We start from the raw sequence: 15,118 nt of genomic DNA on the forward strand, positions 1-15,118 counted from the left end.
TTCTGGCAGTGACCTGAATTTAAATTTTCCCATTTGCAATGGTGTTCCTATTTTCATTGACAATTAAAAACTGTGTGTCTTTTCTGCCATAGCTATTGCTGTTTCCACTATTTAAGTGGTATTTCTAGCTGTAAGAAATCGTATGACAGACTTTTTGTGTGTTTCGTAACAAACATAATGTAAAGCAAGTGGATGTCTGGTAGAATGTAAGGGGGGCGTGTGGCCCTTTCATGTCAAAGTAGACAAATAACAAAAATAAGCATACAATAAGAAAATCTTTTCTCCATTTCAGGTGATTGCGTTCATCTGCGGCCTCATCGTGGTAATCCTGATGATAATGGCACTTGCATCGACAGATTGGTTGATGGCAGAGGGTTGGCGTCAAGGACTCTTTATGCACTGTATTGGTGAGAAGGCGCCTACACCACTGCCGTTTAATGTAGTGGACCAACCAGCCTGTTACCAAGCACGAAGTGTCGGTAAGTTTAAGCATTGTGCCTAGCATATTCTGATGATTAAATTTGTCACTACACTTTTTTTTTTTTTTTTGTACAAATTTTAATTCGCCCTGTCTGCCACATGCGTGAAGTGCCTGCACTCATTTTTTTCTGAATCGATTATGGGTATTCTATTTTAGTTGTGAATAAAGGTTGAATAAAAAGAATTTAGTTCTTGTATGATAGTCTTATCTTCACAGACCATGTGTGAGTATGTACTGTTTACTATAGTTAGACACTAGTCTTCAAACATTTACTACGTAACTGAAGGGACAAAAGACGCTGAATTGTGCTATTGAGCCCAGCGTCTGCAAAGTTTATGTTTGAAGTATAAAATAACATTCGAACTTCAAAAACTAAATTGGACTTCTTAAACCCAAGAGCAAGACATTGCAATCTCTTAATAGGTAGTACACTTATCACAACGGCATTTGAGCAGGTAAATGTTGAATATTCTGTTGTATACAAGTGCAGGAAGCAAAGCAGTTGGTGAAGCAGAATACTGAATTAGAGGACACACAGCAAATATACGGAAAAGTGATTGTGGCAGTAATGTGACATAGCATTTGTTCTTGATTAGGGACATATAATAATATTTTGTCTTCAGTCAAAATATTTTCGTTTACTAATTACTGTCCAACGTGTTTCAGAGCTACAACTCCATTTTTAAGGACTGTACAGACGTAATGGGTGTTACACCTGTGTAAGTGTCCCACCTACACCTAGCAATAACAGAATGACACAATTGTTAGATGTAATGAGAAAAGTGTTCCAGGCGAGATTAACGAGAGAACTGAAGCATTGTAGCGCACGAACACGCACATCAAACCAGACCACTATGATAATGTTATATATATGAGGTACTTCCTGAAACTTTTTGACAAATTAAAACTGTGTAACGGGCCTGTAATTAAGCCCAATACCATTGCTTAAGCAGAAGAATATGAGGGTGATTTGCGACTTAACACTTGGTCCAGCGACTCTCCAGCATTTTCATCCCATCGGAAGAATAGGTTCTGTCAAACGCAGCAAAATATGCGTCAACACTTGGTCCAGCGACCCTCCAGCATTTTCATCCCATCGGAAGAATAGGTTCTGTCAAACGCAGCAAAATATGCGTCAACACTTGGTCCAGCGACCCTCCAGCATTTTCATCCCATCGGAAGAATAGGTTCTGTCAAACGCAGCAAAATATGCGTCAACTGCAGCCGTCACTTCCTCATTGGATGAAAATTTCTTCCCAGCATGCCGAAGTTTCAAGTTACGGAACAATTTCAAACGATCCATCAGTAAAGCATAATAGGGTTGCATCAACAGTCACAAATAGGCGTCCAGAGTCTTGCGTATTGCGATTAAACATCACCAGACGTTGTGTTGAAATGTCGGGCCGGATGCGCTTTTGGTCGACTGTGAGCAATCGCGGCACACACCTTCCGAGCCAGTTCTCCATGCAGTTCATACGCATGATGTCTCAGCAATATCACGACTTTTTATTCTGCGGTCTTTCCTTACCATATCGTGGATTTTGTCAGTGGTTACCTTTATGATAACCTTAACTAGATGGCTGGAGCGTGCTTAGTGTTCGATGCTTGGCTGACCACATTCAAATTCATTAATCCAAAAATAAATGGTCTTGAACGATGGTGCAGAGTCTGGGTGAACTTCGTCAAATCCTTTTTTGATTTGTAAGGCAGTCGAGCCCTCCGAATGAAAATGTTTAATAACAGCCCGAAACTGAATAATGAACTATACGCGGTACATTGTTGAAATTCTTTATACGATCTTTGGAAGAGTCAAGCTTATCAACCACGAAGACACAGCAAAAATGTTCAATTCCTTCATGGAAATTAAGACTGCCGTCGTAAATAAAAAGTAATTGAAAATAACTAAAATATTTAAAATATTGTTAAACCTACCAATTGTGTTGTTTCATTACTGCTACATGAAAAACTGAAGCAGATGTAACACCCTTTATGTCTATACAATCCTTGAAAACGGAGTTCTAGCACTGAAACGCGTAATCAAGAAATAAAAATATTGTGAATGAAGACGGAATATTATTAGTAAATATTTCCCTAACCCAGAAGTTACAATCACAGATAGCACACAACTTACATCTATTATTAGCGAGCGCATTTGTAATTGTGAAAATAAGGCATGGGGAATGCTTTGCAACAAGTGCTGTGTTTCCTCTTCTTTTATGACTAGCTCAGATGCGAAATAAGAGAGAGAGAGAGAGAGAGAGAGAGAGAGAGAGAGTGTGTGTGTGTGTGTGTGTGTGTGTGTGTGTGTGTGTGTGTGTGTGTTTCTCCCCCCCCCCCCCCCCAGCAGTTATACAGGATGTACTAGAAATGCTGCAACATATCTCTAGGGGAGGTGATTGACATCATAAGGATTGGGAATTATATAGCAACCCATGGCAGCAAGCGTCAGGGTAAGGGGTAACAAAGGTTGAAGATGGAAAGGAAATGAGAGTGATTCATTTGAAACACTTTTTGGACATAATGAGTACACATGTTGTATGACATAAGCATAACTGTAATGTTAGAACCGATGGTCTAAGTTTGCACCAGCAGACACCACACATGCCCGTTACTGATGGAACATTGACTGCCGGACACGCTCGAACACATCGAAAGTTTCTTTGATTGCAGCAGCTGCACGTATGATTCTTGCGAAGAGATCCATTTGCCACTCCACAGGATTGGAATAAATGAGATCTCATCGCTCCCCACAGAAAGAAATCAGAACATGAGAAACCCGGTAAGCATGGGAGCCAGGGAACCAGTCCACTGTGTCCACTCCATCGATGTGGGCATGACTGATTCAGATACCTAAGAACAGTGTGCCCAATATAAGCTGGTGTCCTATCATGTTGGAACCACATGCTGCGCCTCACATTTGCTGGAACATCTTCAAAGAAGCCTGGAAGAACCTATTCCAGGGAAGTCTAAAAATTTTGCAGTAGTCAAGTGGGGTGGTAAAATGTACGACCTGACTAAGCAGTCGTCGACCAAACCCGTCCACACGCTAACTGTGAAGTGATGTTGTGCCCCGCACACAGTGGGGGTTTTCTGGTGCCCACAAATGGTCGTTGTGGTGATTGAATAAGTCATCCCAAGTGAATGTGGCCTCATCAGCGAAAAACATGTAAACGACCACTTTGCTGCAGAACACTGTGCAAAATGCACACGTGCAGGATGGTCATTGCAGTGCAATAACTGCATCATTTGGAGATGAAAGACGTCTAAGGAGTCGATGTTAAAGACACGCTGGACACTTCTAAGAGACATTAGTAAATCCAAGGGGACATACGCAGGTGCTTGGATTAGTCTCCACAGCATCCATGCCACTTACTATGCTATATGATGTTTTCCCAGCGTTTTTCTAGCTTGTAGAATTCTTGGGTGACCAGCCAGGACACGTAGTAATTACTCCATGATATTTCGGCAGACAGTCTTGTTGCAATCTTCAGGAGGCCCCTTGTATCTGATGCTCAGCTGTTGTCGGCGACCTTCATGTGCTGGCCATTACCCCTCTCCACCACTCTGCTCCAATTGCTATCAGTGTGGCCACCTTGGTGGATTGTGGCAGTGGTGTGGATATTGATGCCCAGCTCCAAATTCTGGTCTCCAGTCTCCATGCTATCGCTGTCAGGTGCGGACCCCACTGCAAGGGAACACTTTTCTTTTTCTAGGTTCAGTGCAGGATTCCATGCCACCTCAGTTGTTGGCTGCCATCGTTGTTAATTACATTATCATGGATCCTGATTCCAATGGCACCTAATCGTGAAATCCCAGGAGGAGGAAGATTGCCCAAGTATTTTTGATGTGCTTGTAGTTCACAGTACGACCAGTTTTTATACTATTGTAGGCCATGGCTGATTTGGTGGTCTTGCGTGGTTCACTGTGACATTTTCACAACACCTCTCTTCTACAGTGCTTACTGTTTCCCCATTGCATGCTCTGTTGCACTCGTAAGCGATTTCGTAGACTCCTGGTCCGCAAAGCCCAAAATCGTACTTCAGTATATGTAATGGGGTCAATGTTGTAGTGGGTGAAAACAAAATACACAATTAATATCATATAGCTCAAAGATCCTGCCAATTTTTCCTGAGTATTGCTGACAAATGGGACGTATGTTAGTGACTTGTGCTCTTCTTTTTCCTCCTGCTGTTGGGTGGGTACAGCCTTATCTGTTTGCTGCTGTACCCATTTCTCCGGAATGTTGTTTTGAAGTGCTCCAGTTGAGTTGAAAGGTTGTCTAGGTTGCAGATGGTGTTTTGCACACACCCATTCACATAGCACTATCCTTCATGGTGGGAGCTGTGGTGACTACTCGGGGCATGTAGATAAAGATCACACATAGCGTCCCAGCTTCTCATCTGCTTTACGTTTCAGTAAGACGTCAAAGAATGAGAGGATGCCATATTTTACCTCCATAATAAACATTATTAGGGTGCAGCAAATTCAGCTGATTGAGAAATTCACTTACGCTGTCCTCTACATGAGGCCTGGGAACAAGTGTGTCATCCATATAACGATAGAAACAAGTTGATTTTTGTTGGCCATCTTCCAGGGATGGTGTTGAGGAGAAAGCCCTGGACACAGCCAACAAAAACAGACTTGTTTCTGTCATTATGTGGATGACAAGTTTGTCACCTGGCCACATGTGCAGGACAGTGTAAGTGGAGTTTTCAGTCACCTGAATTTGCTGCACCCCAACATACAATTTATCATGGAAGTGGAAGATAGCAACCTCCCATTCCTTGATGTACTAGTGAGTTAGTTACATGTTCAATGGATCATTTTGCACAGTAGATCATAATGATGTGGAAAAAGTCATTTTCCCTTTATTCATTAAATTAATAGAAATTCTCCTATGGGATAGGAGGAGTTGTCAAGGAGAAAGTTTCTCCGTTTGTTTTCAGATTATATTATGCTTTCTGTTGGCCATTTTTTATCGCTGGGTAAGTTATCAAAAATTTTTGTTGTAGCATTGTGTGCCCTGTTTTGTGCTAAACATGATCTTAATGTGGGATAATGAATGTCATTTTTCCCTCCTGATATTGTATGTATGTATGTATGTATGTATGTATGTACATCGTTGTTCCTTTTGATCTCTAAAGAATTATTTACAACAGACTACATGAGGGAATAAATATACTGTGAAGCAGTAGTCAGAATGCCCAGCACATTAAACAATTGTGTACAAGATGAATTGATTGTGAGAACCACATATTATTCTTACAGCACATTTTTTGCACTATAATTTCTTTCTTAAAGTTCAGTTACTCCAGAACATTATTCCATACAACATTATTGAATGAAAATATGTGAAATATGTTAACTTACTGATTTCTCTCTTCCCAATATTTGCTATGATCCTAAGTGGAACGTGGCTGAACTAAGTTGTTTGTAGGAGTTTCAAAATATACTTTTTCCAGCTTTAAGTTCTCATCAGTATGAGCACCTAAAAATTTTTAAGTTTCTACCCTTTTTTTTATTTTCTCACCGTGTGTTACACTTATCATTGGTGCAGAACACCTGAATGTGCAGAACTAATATGTTGGTCAGTTATTGTTGGTTTCTCCATCTTAAGCATACTGCAATTTAATTAAAGGAATTTTACACCAGACTGTTTTGCTTTTATTTATAAAGCATCTTCTGTGGCTATTTTGCAAATTGAATACATAGGTTTGCACATTTTCAGTTGTATGAGATTTTAAATACCATTTTGATTATAAAGTTGTGTAATTCACTTACGGTGTTTCTGCCTCCTGTTTATGTATTCTCTACTCCATTGCTTCTTTGTCAGCAGAGGCTGCTGTCAAAAGATGGCCATGCAAACATACACATTATGAATATGTTGTATATTTTTAAAATTGTGCATAAGACCATGTGCAGAAAACAGTCAATGATACATGTCTTTCATTTCTGTATGTCTGGTTTAATTGTTTACAATATTTGTGTTACCTGCAAAAGAAATAATTCTGCTTTTTTATATTAGACGGAAGATTGTTTATATGTTGTTGTTGTTGTTGTTGTTGTTGTTGTTGTTGTTGTTGTTGTTGTTGTCTTCAGTCCTGAGACTGGTTTTATGCAGCTCTCCATGCTACTCTACCCTGTGCGAGCTTCTTCATCTCCCAGTGCTTACTGCAACCTACATCCTTCTGAATCTGTTTAGTGTATTCATCTCTTGGTCTCCCTCTACAATTTATACCCTCCGTGCTGCCCTCCAATACTAAATTGGTGATCCCTCGATGCCTCAGAACATGTCCTACCAACCGATCCCTTCTTCTAGTCAAGTTGTGCCACAAACTTCTCTTCTCCCCAATCCTATTCCAATACCTCTTCATCAGTTATGTGATCTACCCATCTAATCTTCAGCATTCTTCTGTAGCACCACATTTGGAAACTATTCACTTCTTGTCCAAACTGTTTATCGTCCATGTTTCACTTCCATACATGGCTACACTCCATACAAATACTTTCAGAAATGACTTCCTGACACTTAAATCTACACTCGATGTTAACAAATTTCTCTTCTTCAGAAACGCTTTCCTTGCCATTGCCAGTCTACATTTTATATCTTTTCTACTTCAACCATCATCAGTTATTTTGCTCCCCAATTAGCAAAATGTCTTTACTACTTTAAGTGTGTCATTTCCTAACCTAATTCCCTCAGCATCACCCGACTTAATTCGACTAAATTCCATTATCCTCATTTTGCTTTTCTTGATGTTCATCTTGTATCCGCCTTTCAAGACACTGTCCATTCTGTTCAACTGCTCTTCAAAGTCCTTTGCTGTCTCTGACAGAATTACAATGTCATCGGCGAACCTCAAAGTTTTTATCTCTTCTCTATGAATTTTAATACCTACTCAGAATTTTTCTTTTGTCTCCTTTACTGCTTGCTCAATACACATATTGTATAACATCAGGGAGAGGCTACAACCCTGTCTGACTCCCTTCCCAAGAAATGCTTCCCTTTCATGCCCCTCGTCTCTTATAACTGCCATCTGGTTTCCGTACAAATTGTAAATAGCCTTTCGCTCCCTGTATTTTACCCCTGCCACCTTCAGAATTTGAAAGAGAGTATTCCAGTCAACATTGTCAAAAGCTTTCTCTAAGTCTTCAAATGCTAGGAATGTAGGTTTCCGTTTTCTTAATCTAGCTTCTAAAATAAGTTGTAGGGTCAGTATTGCCACACGTGTTCCCATATTTCTACGGAATCCAAACTGATCTTCCCTGAGGTCAGCTTCTACCAGTTTTTCCATTCGTCTGTAAAGAATTTGTGTTAGTATTTTGCAGCCGTTACTTATTAAACTGATAGTTCGGTAATTTTCACATCTGTCAACACCTGCTTTCTTCGGGATTGGAATTATCATATTCTTCTTGAAGTCTGAGGGTATTTCGCCTGTCTCATACATCTTGCTCACCAGATGGTAGAGTTTTGTCAGGACTGGCTCTCCCAAGGCTGTCAGTAGTTCTAATGGAATGTTGTCTACTCCCGGGGCCTTGTTTCGATTCAGGTCTGTCAGTGCTCTGTCAACTTCTTCACGCAGTATCATATCTCCCATTTCATCTTCACCTACATTCCCTTCCATTTCCAGAATATTGTCCTCAAGTACGTCACCCTTGTATAGACCCTCTATATACTCCTTCCACCTTTCTGCTTTCCCTTCTTTGCTTAGAACTGGGTTTCCATCTGAGCTCCTGATATTCATACAAGGGGCTCTCTTTTCTCCAAAGGTCTCTTTACTTTTCCTGTAGGCAGTATCTATCTTATCCCTAGTGAGATAAGCCTCACACCCTTACATTAGTCCTCTAGCCATGCCTGCTTAGCCATTTTGCACTTCCTGTCGATCTCATTTTTGAGACGTTTGTATTCCTTTTTGCGTGCTTCATTTACTGCATTTTTATATTTTCTCCTTTCATCAGTTAAATTCAATATTTCTTCTGTCACCCAAGGATTTCACTAGCCCTCGTCTTTTTACCTACTTGATCCTCTGTTGCCTTCACTCCTTCATGCCTCAAAGCTACCCATTCTTCTTCTAATGTATTTCTTTCCCCAATTCCTGTCAGTTGTTCCCTTATGCTCTCCCTGAAACTCTGTACAACCTCTGGTTTAGTCAGTTTATCCAGGTCCCATCTCTTACGTTTTTGCAGTTTCTTCAGTTTTAATCTACAGTTCATAACCAATAGATTGTGGTGAGAGTCCACATCTGCCCCTGGAAATGTCTTGCAATTTAAAACCTGGTTCCTAAATCCCTGTCTTACCATTATAGAATCTGTCTGAAACCTGTCAGTATCTCCAGGCTTCTTCCATGTATACAACCTTCTTTTATGATTCTTGAAGCAAGTGTTAGCTATGATTAAGTCATGCTCTGTGCAAAATTCCACCAGGCGGCTTCCTCTTTCATTTCTTAGCCCCAATCCATATTCACCTACTCACCCATATTCCTTCTCTTCCTTTTCCTACTATCGAATTCGTCTCCCACGACTATTAAATTTTCGTCTCCCTTCACTATCTGAATAATTTCTTTTATCTCATCACACATTTCATCAATTTCTTCGTCATCTGCAGAGCTAGTTGGCATATAAACTTGTACTACTGTAGTAGGCACGGGCGTCGTGTCTATCTTGGCCACGATAATATGTTCACTATGCTGTTGGTAGTAGCTTACCTGCACTCGTATTGCTTTATTCATTATTAAACCTACTCCTGCATTACCCCTATTTGATTTTGTATTTATAACCTTGTATTCACCCGACCAAAAGTCTTGTTCCTCCTGCCACCGAACTTCACTAATCCCCACTATATCTAACTTTAACCTATCCATTTCCCTTTTTAAATTTTCTAACCTACCTGCCCGATTAAGGGATCTGACATTCCACGCTCCGATCCGTAGAATGCCAGTTTTCTTTCTCCTGATAATGATGTCGTCCTGAGTAATCCCCGCCTGGAGATCCGAATGGGGGACTATTTTACCTCTGGAATATTTTACCCAAGAAGACACCATCATCATTTATCCATACAGTAAAGCTGCATGCCCTCGGGAAAAATTACAGCCGTAGTTTCCCCCTTGCTTTCAGTCCTTCGCAGTACCAGGCCGTTTTGGTTAGTGTTACAAGACCAGATCAGTCAATCATCCAGACTGTTGCCCCTGCAACTACTGAAAAGGCTGCTGCCCCTCTTCAGGAACCATACATTTGTCTGGCCTCTCAACAGATACCCCTCCGTTGTGGTTGCACCTACGGTACGGCTATCTGTATCGCTGAGGCACGCAAGCCTCCCCACCAGCGGCAAGGTCTATGGTTCGTGGGAGGAGGACCTTTTGATTATGTCCCATAAATTTTCAGTGACATTCATGTCAGGCAATATGGGTGGCGAGATCATGTACTCAAATCGTCCCTAATGATCTTCAAACCATTTGCGAACATTTGTGGCATGGTGGCATGACATCGTTGTTTGAGAACCTGAAGTCCACAAAAAGCTGCACATGGCCTCCAAGTAACTGAACGTAACCATTGCCTGTCAATGATCAGTTCAGTTGAACCAGAGGACGCAGTCCATTTCATGTTAACATAGCCCACACCATTATGGAGGCACCGTGAGTTTGCACAGTCCCTTGTTTACAACTTGGGTCGATGGGTTTGTGGGGTCTGTGCCACACTTGAACCTTATCATCAGCTCATATCATCTGAAATCGGGACTCATCTGACCAGGCCACAGTTTTCCAGACATCTATGGTGCAACTGATATGGTCATGAGACCATGAGAGGTGCTACAGGGGATGTCGTGCTCTTGGCAAAGACACTTGTGTCGGTTGTTGGATGCCATAGCTCATTAATGTCAAATTGTGTCACACTTCCGTCATATGTCCCACGTAGATTTCTGCATTTATTCCCTGCAGTGTTGCTGGTCTGTTATCACTGACAGCTCTATTTAACCACTGCTAGTATCAATTATTAGGTGACAGCTGCGTTTTCCATGGTGTGACATAATGACTGAAATTTGGTATTCTTTGCACACTCTTGACACTGTGGGTCTTAAAATTCTGAATTCTCTAGCGGTTTCTGAAATGGAATGCCCCTGTGTCTAGCTCCATGCTCAAAGTCTGTTCTGCTGCGATAATCACGTCTGAAATCTTTTCACATGAATTACTTGAGTACTAATGACAGCTCCTCCTACGTACTGCCATTTATACCTTGTGTATGCGATACTACTGCCATCTGTATATACGTGCGTATCACTGTCCTATGACTTTTGTCACCACAGTGGAATGGACACAAACAGGAGTGGAGCAACAGTCATCAGGGGCCACCTGAGATGGCAACAAGTCTGTTTGCCAAAATATCATTGAGTAATTATGACATGACCCAGCAGGTCACCTGAGAATTCTACAAAATTCAACATACTTTCTTCCCTAATGACCAAACGCACTGATCGCGGCCTGCCGTCACTAGCCTGCCACTTCTTAATGACCCATACTTGCACAAATTTTGAAGCAGACGTGCAAACTGTAGTGCATTCTCGATAATTGTATCGTGTGGCTCGTCCATTGCACTCGGCCTTCCACACATCAAAGGCACATCTGTAAGCTCGCTGCTCCTATTATACTGTCTAGTGCTCAAATGAAGAAATCCTCAAGTTCCCCTCCAGTACTCTCAAGTACAGCACTGCCTAGCAGCATATGGCGATGTTTTCGGGGATAGGTTGTTATGCCGTTCTTAATCCTCGTGTTGTATGCTGAAAGAAAACAAATTCCCATAAAAAGTTCTCGACATATTGACAGATTCCATATATTGAACATTATAATTCAGTCAGCTAAGTAGCCAGCATAAAAACTTGCATGTTTACTGTATGTCAACAGGTTACTGTCAGTCAACAGATACAGTATACAGTTGCACCACGGTTTATCTCCTGCTATTTAACAAAATGTGTAGTTCATAAGGAGCTTACTTTTTCTATTGTTAGAATGTGTCTTTGTGTAAATTTCGTCATGCTATTGTTACTGTGTTGTGTAGACTGTTACAAGTTATGAATAAATGAATAATTTGTTACTTTTTTGGCACTGTTTCTTACTTCGTGCTGCTCTAGGCAGTTGGTGTTACCCAACTGGCAAGATTTTTTGTTGTTTATTTTTGATTTTTCTTATTAGTGTGCAGCAGTCCCACAGGCCTCATAAAATGCTGAGGAATCAAAGTGCAGGTAGTAAATTGTGTTCAGGATGTGTAGCTGAAAGCTAAGAATCCAGTTGCACCCGTAAATGTTAATCATTTTTGGTAAGTAATACTGATCGAAAGAACTTGGGTCTTCTTCCATTGTTTGGAGTCAACATACACCATCAATGCTGTAGTAGGCATATAGTCAGAAGGTACAAGATGCTTAAGTAATAGGACTGTCAGTAATACATTAGAAAGGAAAGGTAACCCACTGTTTTCCAGTGTTGTTATCCATAATATATAGGGAGCCCTACCAACAAATAGTGAAGCACAGAGAGAGGTAAAAAAGAGATTGCCAGTGGAAGCTTATGTCAGCAATTGATGTGTTCCGTACTAAAGTCCTGATGTGATCCTTTTTTTCTGTTGGCAAGTAACTGAAGAAGCCAAGGCATCAGTGGCGTGGTGGTGGTGGTGGTGGTGGTGGTGGTGGTGGTGGTGGTGTCAACTAGCCTGTTCAATCTCCTATTTTTTCTCTGATATTTATGGTCATCTCTTTTTGGTATATTAGTGCCAGCCAATATTTCACAGGAAACGTCCTTCACACGTATGTTAATTGGTCATTCCAGTACTTTACTTTCTATACTAGAGTTCTTTATGGAATGCACTCTTTGTTCTAATGGACTGCACAATTGAAGTTTGTATTTTCCTGGCACTACTAAGGTTTTATTTCTTGCAGGATACTGGAGATGGACATTGTTTTTGAAAACTGTATCTTTCTTTCCTTCCCTTATTCATTGGTTATTTTTATATTGATCCACATATCCGAATGAAGTAATTGATTTTCTAATGAACCTCTAATGGCAATGATTATAATGGACATTGGCCACAAAATTTTATGTCTGTGCAAGCAATATTTGATGGAGAACTTCAGTCACAAAGCCTAGATAACACTGCTGATTTGACACCCAAACTAATCCAAATTTTTCCTTAGAAGATGATTACTAATGAGCTCTACACTACTCACTCAATGTATTCTGCAATTTTAAAGTACCGTAGGGCTTACCTGTTCGACTTGAAATTACACTGGGTAGTCAAGAGGCTAATCTCACTAGGGGTAAGATAGATACTGCCTGCAGGAAAATTAGAGAGACCTTTGGAGAAAAGAGCCACTTGTATGAATATCAATAGCTCAGATGGAAACCCGGTTCTAAGCAAAGAAGGGAAAGCAGAAAGGTGGAAGGAGTATATAGAGGGTCTATACAAGGGCGACGTACTTGAGAACAATATTCTGGAAATGGAAGAGAATGTAGGTGAAGACGAAATGGGAGATATGATACTGCGTGAAGAGTTTGACAGAGCACTGACAGACCTGAATCGAAACAAGGCCCCGGGAGTAGACAACATTCCATTAGAACTACTGACAAAACTCTACCGTCTGGTGAGCAAAATGTATGAGACAGGCGAAATACTCACAGACTTCAAGAAGAATATAATAATTCCAATCCCGAAGAAAGCAGGTGTTGACAGATGTGAAAATTACCGAACTATCAGTTTAATACGTAACGGCTGCAAAATACTAACACGAATTCTTTACAGACGAATGGAAAAACTGGTAGAAGCTGACTTCAGGGAAGATCAGTTTGGATTTCGTAGAAATATGGGAACACGTGTGGCAATACTGACCCTACGACTTATTTTAAAAGCTAGATTAAGAAAAGGCAAACCTACGTTTCTAGCATTTGTAGACTTAGAGAAAGCTTTTGACAATGTTGACTGGAATACTCTCTTTCAAATTCTGAAGGTGGCAGGGGTAAAATACAGGGAGCGAAAGGCTATTTACAATTTGTACAGAAACCAGATGGCAGTTATAAGAGTGGAGAGGCACGAAAGGGAAGCAGTGGTTGGGAAGGGAGTGAGACGGGGTTGTAGCCTCTCCCCGATGTTATTCAATCTGTATATTGAGCAAGCAGTAAAGGAAACAAAAGAAAAATTCTGAGTAGGTATTAAAATCCATGGAGAAGAAATAAAAACTTTGAGGTTCGCCGATGACATTGTAATTCTGTCAGAGACAGCAAAGGACTTGAAAGAGCAGTTGAACAGAATGGACAGTGTTTTGAAAGGAGAATATAAGATGAACATCAACAAAAGCAAAACGAGGATAATGGAATGTAGTCGAATTAAATCATGTGATGCTGAGGGAATTAGATTAGGAAATGAGACACTTAAAGTAGTAAAGGAGTTTTGCTGTTTGGGGAGCAAAATAACTGATGATGGTCGAAGTAGAGAAGATATAAAATGTAGACTGGCAATGGCAAGGAAAGCGTTTCTGAAGAAGAGAAATTTGTTAACATCGAGTATAGATTTAAGTGTCAGGAAGTTGTTTCTGAAAGTATGGAGTGTAGCCATGTATGTAAGTGAAACATGGACGATAAATAGTTTGGACCAGAAGAGAATGGAAGCTTTCGAAATGTGGTGCTACAGAAGAATGCTGAAGATTAGATGGGTAGATTCCACAACTAATGAGGAGGTATTGAATAGAATTATGGCACAACTTGACAAGAAGAAGGGACCGGTTGGTAGGACATGTTCTGAGGCATAAGGGATCACAAATTCAGCATTGGAGGGCAGCGTGGAGGGTAAAAATCGTAGAGGGAGACCAAGAGATGAATACACTAAGCAGATTCAGAAGGATGTAGGTTGCAGTAAGTACTGGGAGATGAAGAAGCTTGCACAGGATAGAGTAGCATGGAGAGCTGCATCAGACCAGTCTCAGGACTGAAAACAACAACAACAACAGTCAAGAAGGTAGAATATAGATAAATAAGTGTTCTTTAACTGCTTTCGGCAGTTGTATGTGTTTGGTAGACTCTGAAGTGTCATGTTAGGGTCAATTTTAATCTTCTAAAAGAAGCACAGGGTGTTGATAGCCTAAATTTTTTATTAGGTCATGGGGTGAAGTTTCCAATTTCTTGTAAAACTGGACTGGCATTCCCTGAATGAAAGTGTGAATGGATAGTTCTGCTAACAGAGATCTGTGGTGGGGATGTATCTGTCAGTCCCTGATGTTTTGGAAAGATCTTTTTGGAGTGTATGGGGGTGTGAAAATTGGATGTTTGACAAATAAGACAACTCTTCCAAGATAGGAGATGATGCTGCAGTATTAGCTTTCAGTCTGCAGTATGCCCCCACATTTCTGTGCAGATGGTATAAGTGGAGTAAGATGGTGCCTGCACTCTTAGATCGTGGTATAGCATCGGGCACCCTCCGTGTAATATAAGTGTAATAAATTTGTCACGATGATGATGATTATGGTGATGAAACTTATACCATTAATATTAGATTCAAACCAGTGGTATCAATTTGTGCATATTCCTGTCTTTTGTCCACTGATACCTCATGGCATTCTGCTGTATTAATAGATTTTTAATTAATTACAAACAATTAATTACT

General features: G+C 40.6%; 1 protein-coding gene across 5 annotated transcripts in view; it reads left to right on the forward strand.

Annotated features, from left to right (window-relative positions):
* Positions 1-15,118, forward strand: part of LOC124787644 (transmembrane protein 47) — a 375,006-nt gene that overhangs the window by 345,843 nt on the left and 14,045 nt on the right. For all 5 annotated transcript variants that reach the window (XM_047254424.1, XM_047254428.1, XM_047254427.1 and 2 more), the window contains one exon: positions 293-479. In XM_047254424.1, coding sequence (XP_047110380.1) covers positions 293-479 — 187 coding nt within the window. The remainder of the gene's footprint in view (positions 1-292; positions 480-15,118) is intronic.

The sequence above is a fragment of the Schistocerca piceifrons genome, chromosome 3 (assembly GCF_021461385.2).
Source record: "Schistocerca piceifrons isolate TAMUIC-IGC-003096 chromosome 3, iqSchPice1.1, whole genome shotgun sequence".
Classification (NCBI taxonomy): Eukaryota; Metazoa; Arthropoda; class Insecta; order Orthoptera; family Acrididae; genus Schistocerca; species Schistocerca piceifrons.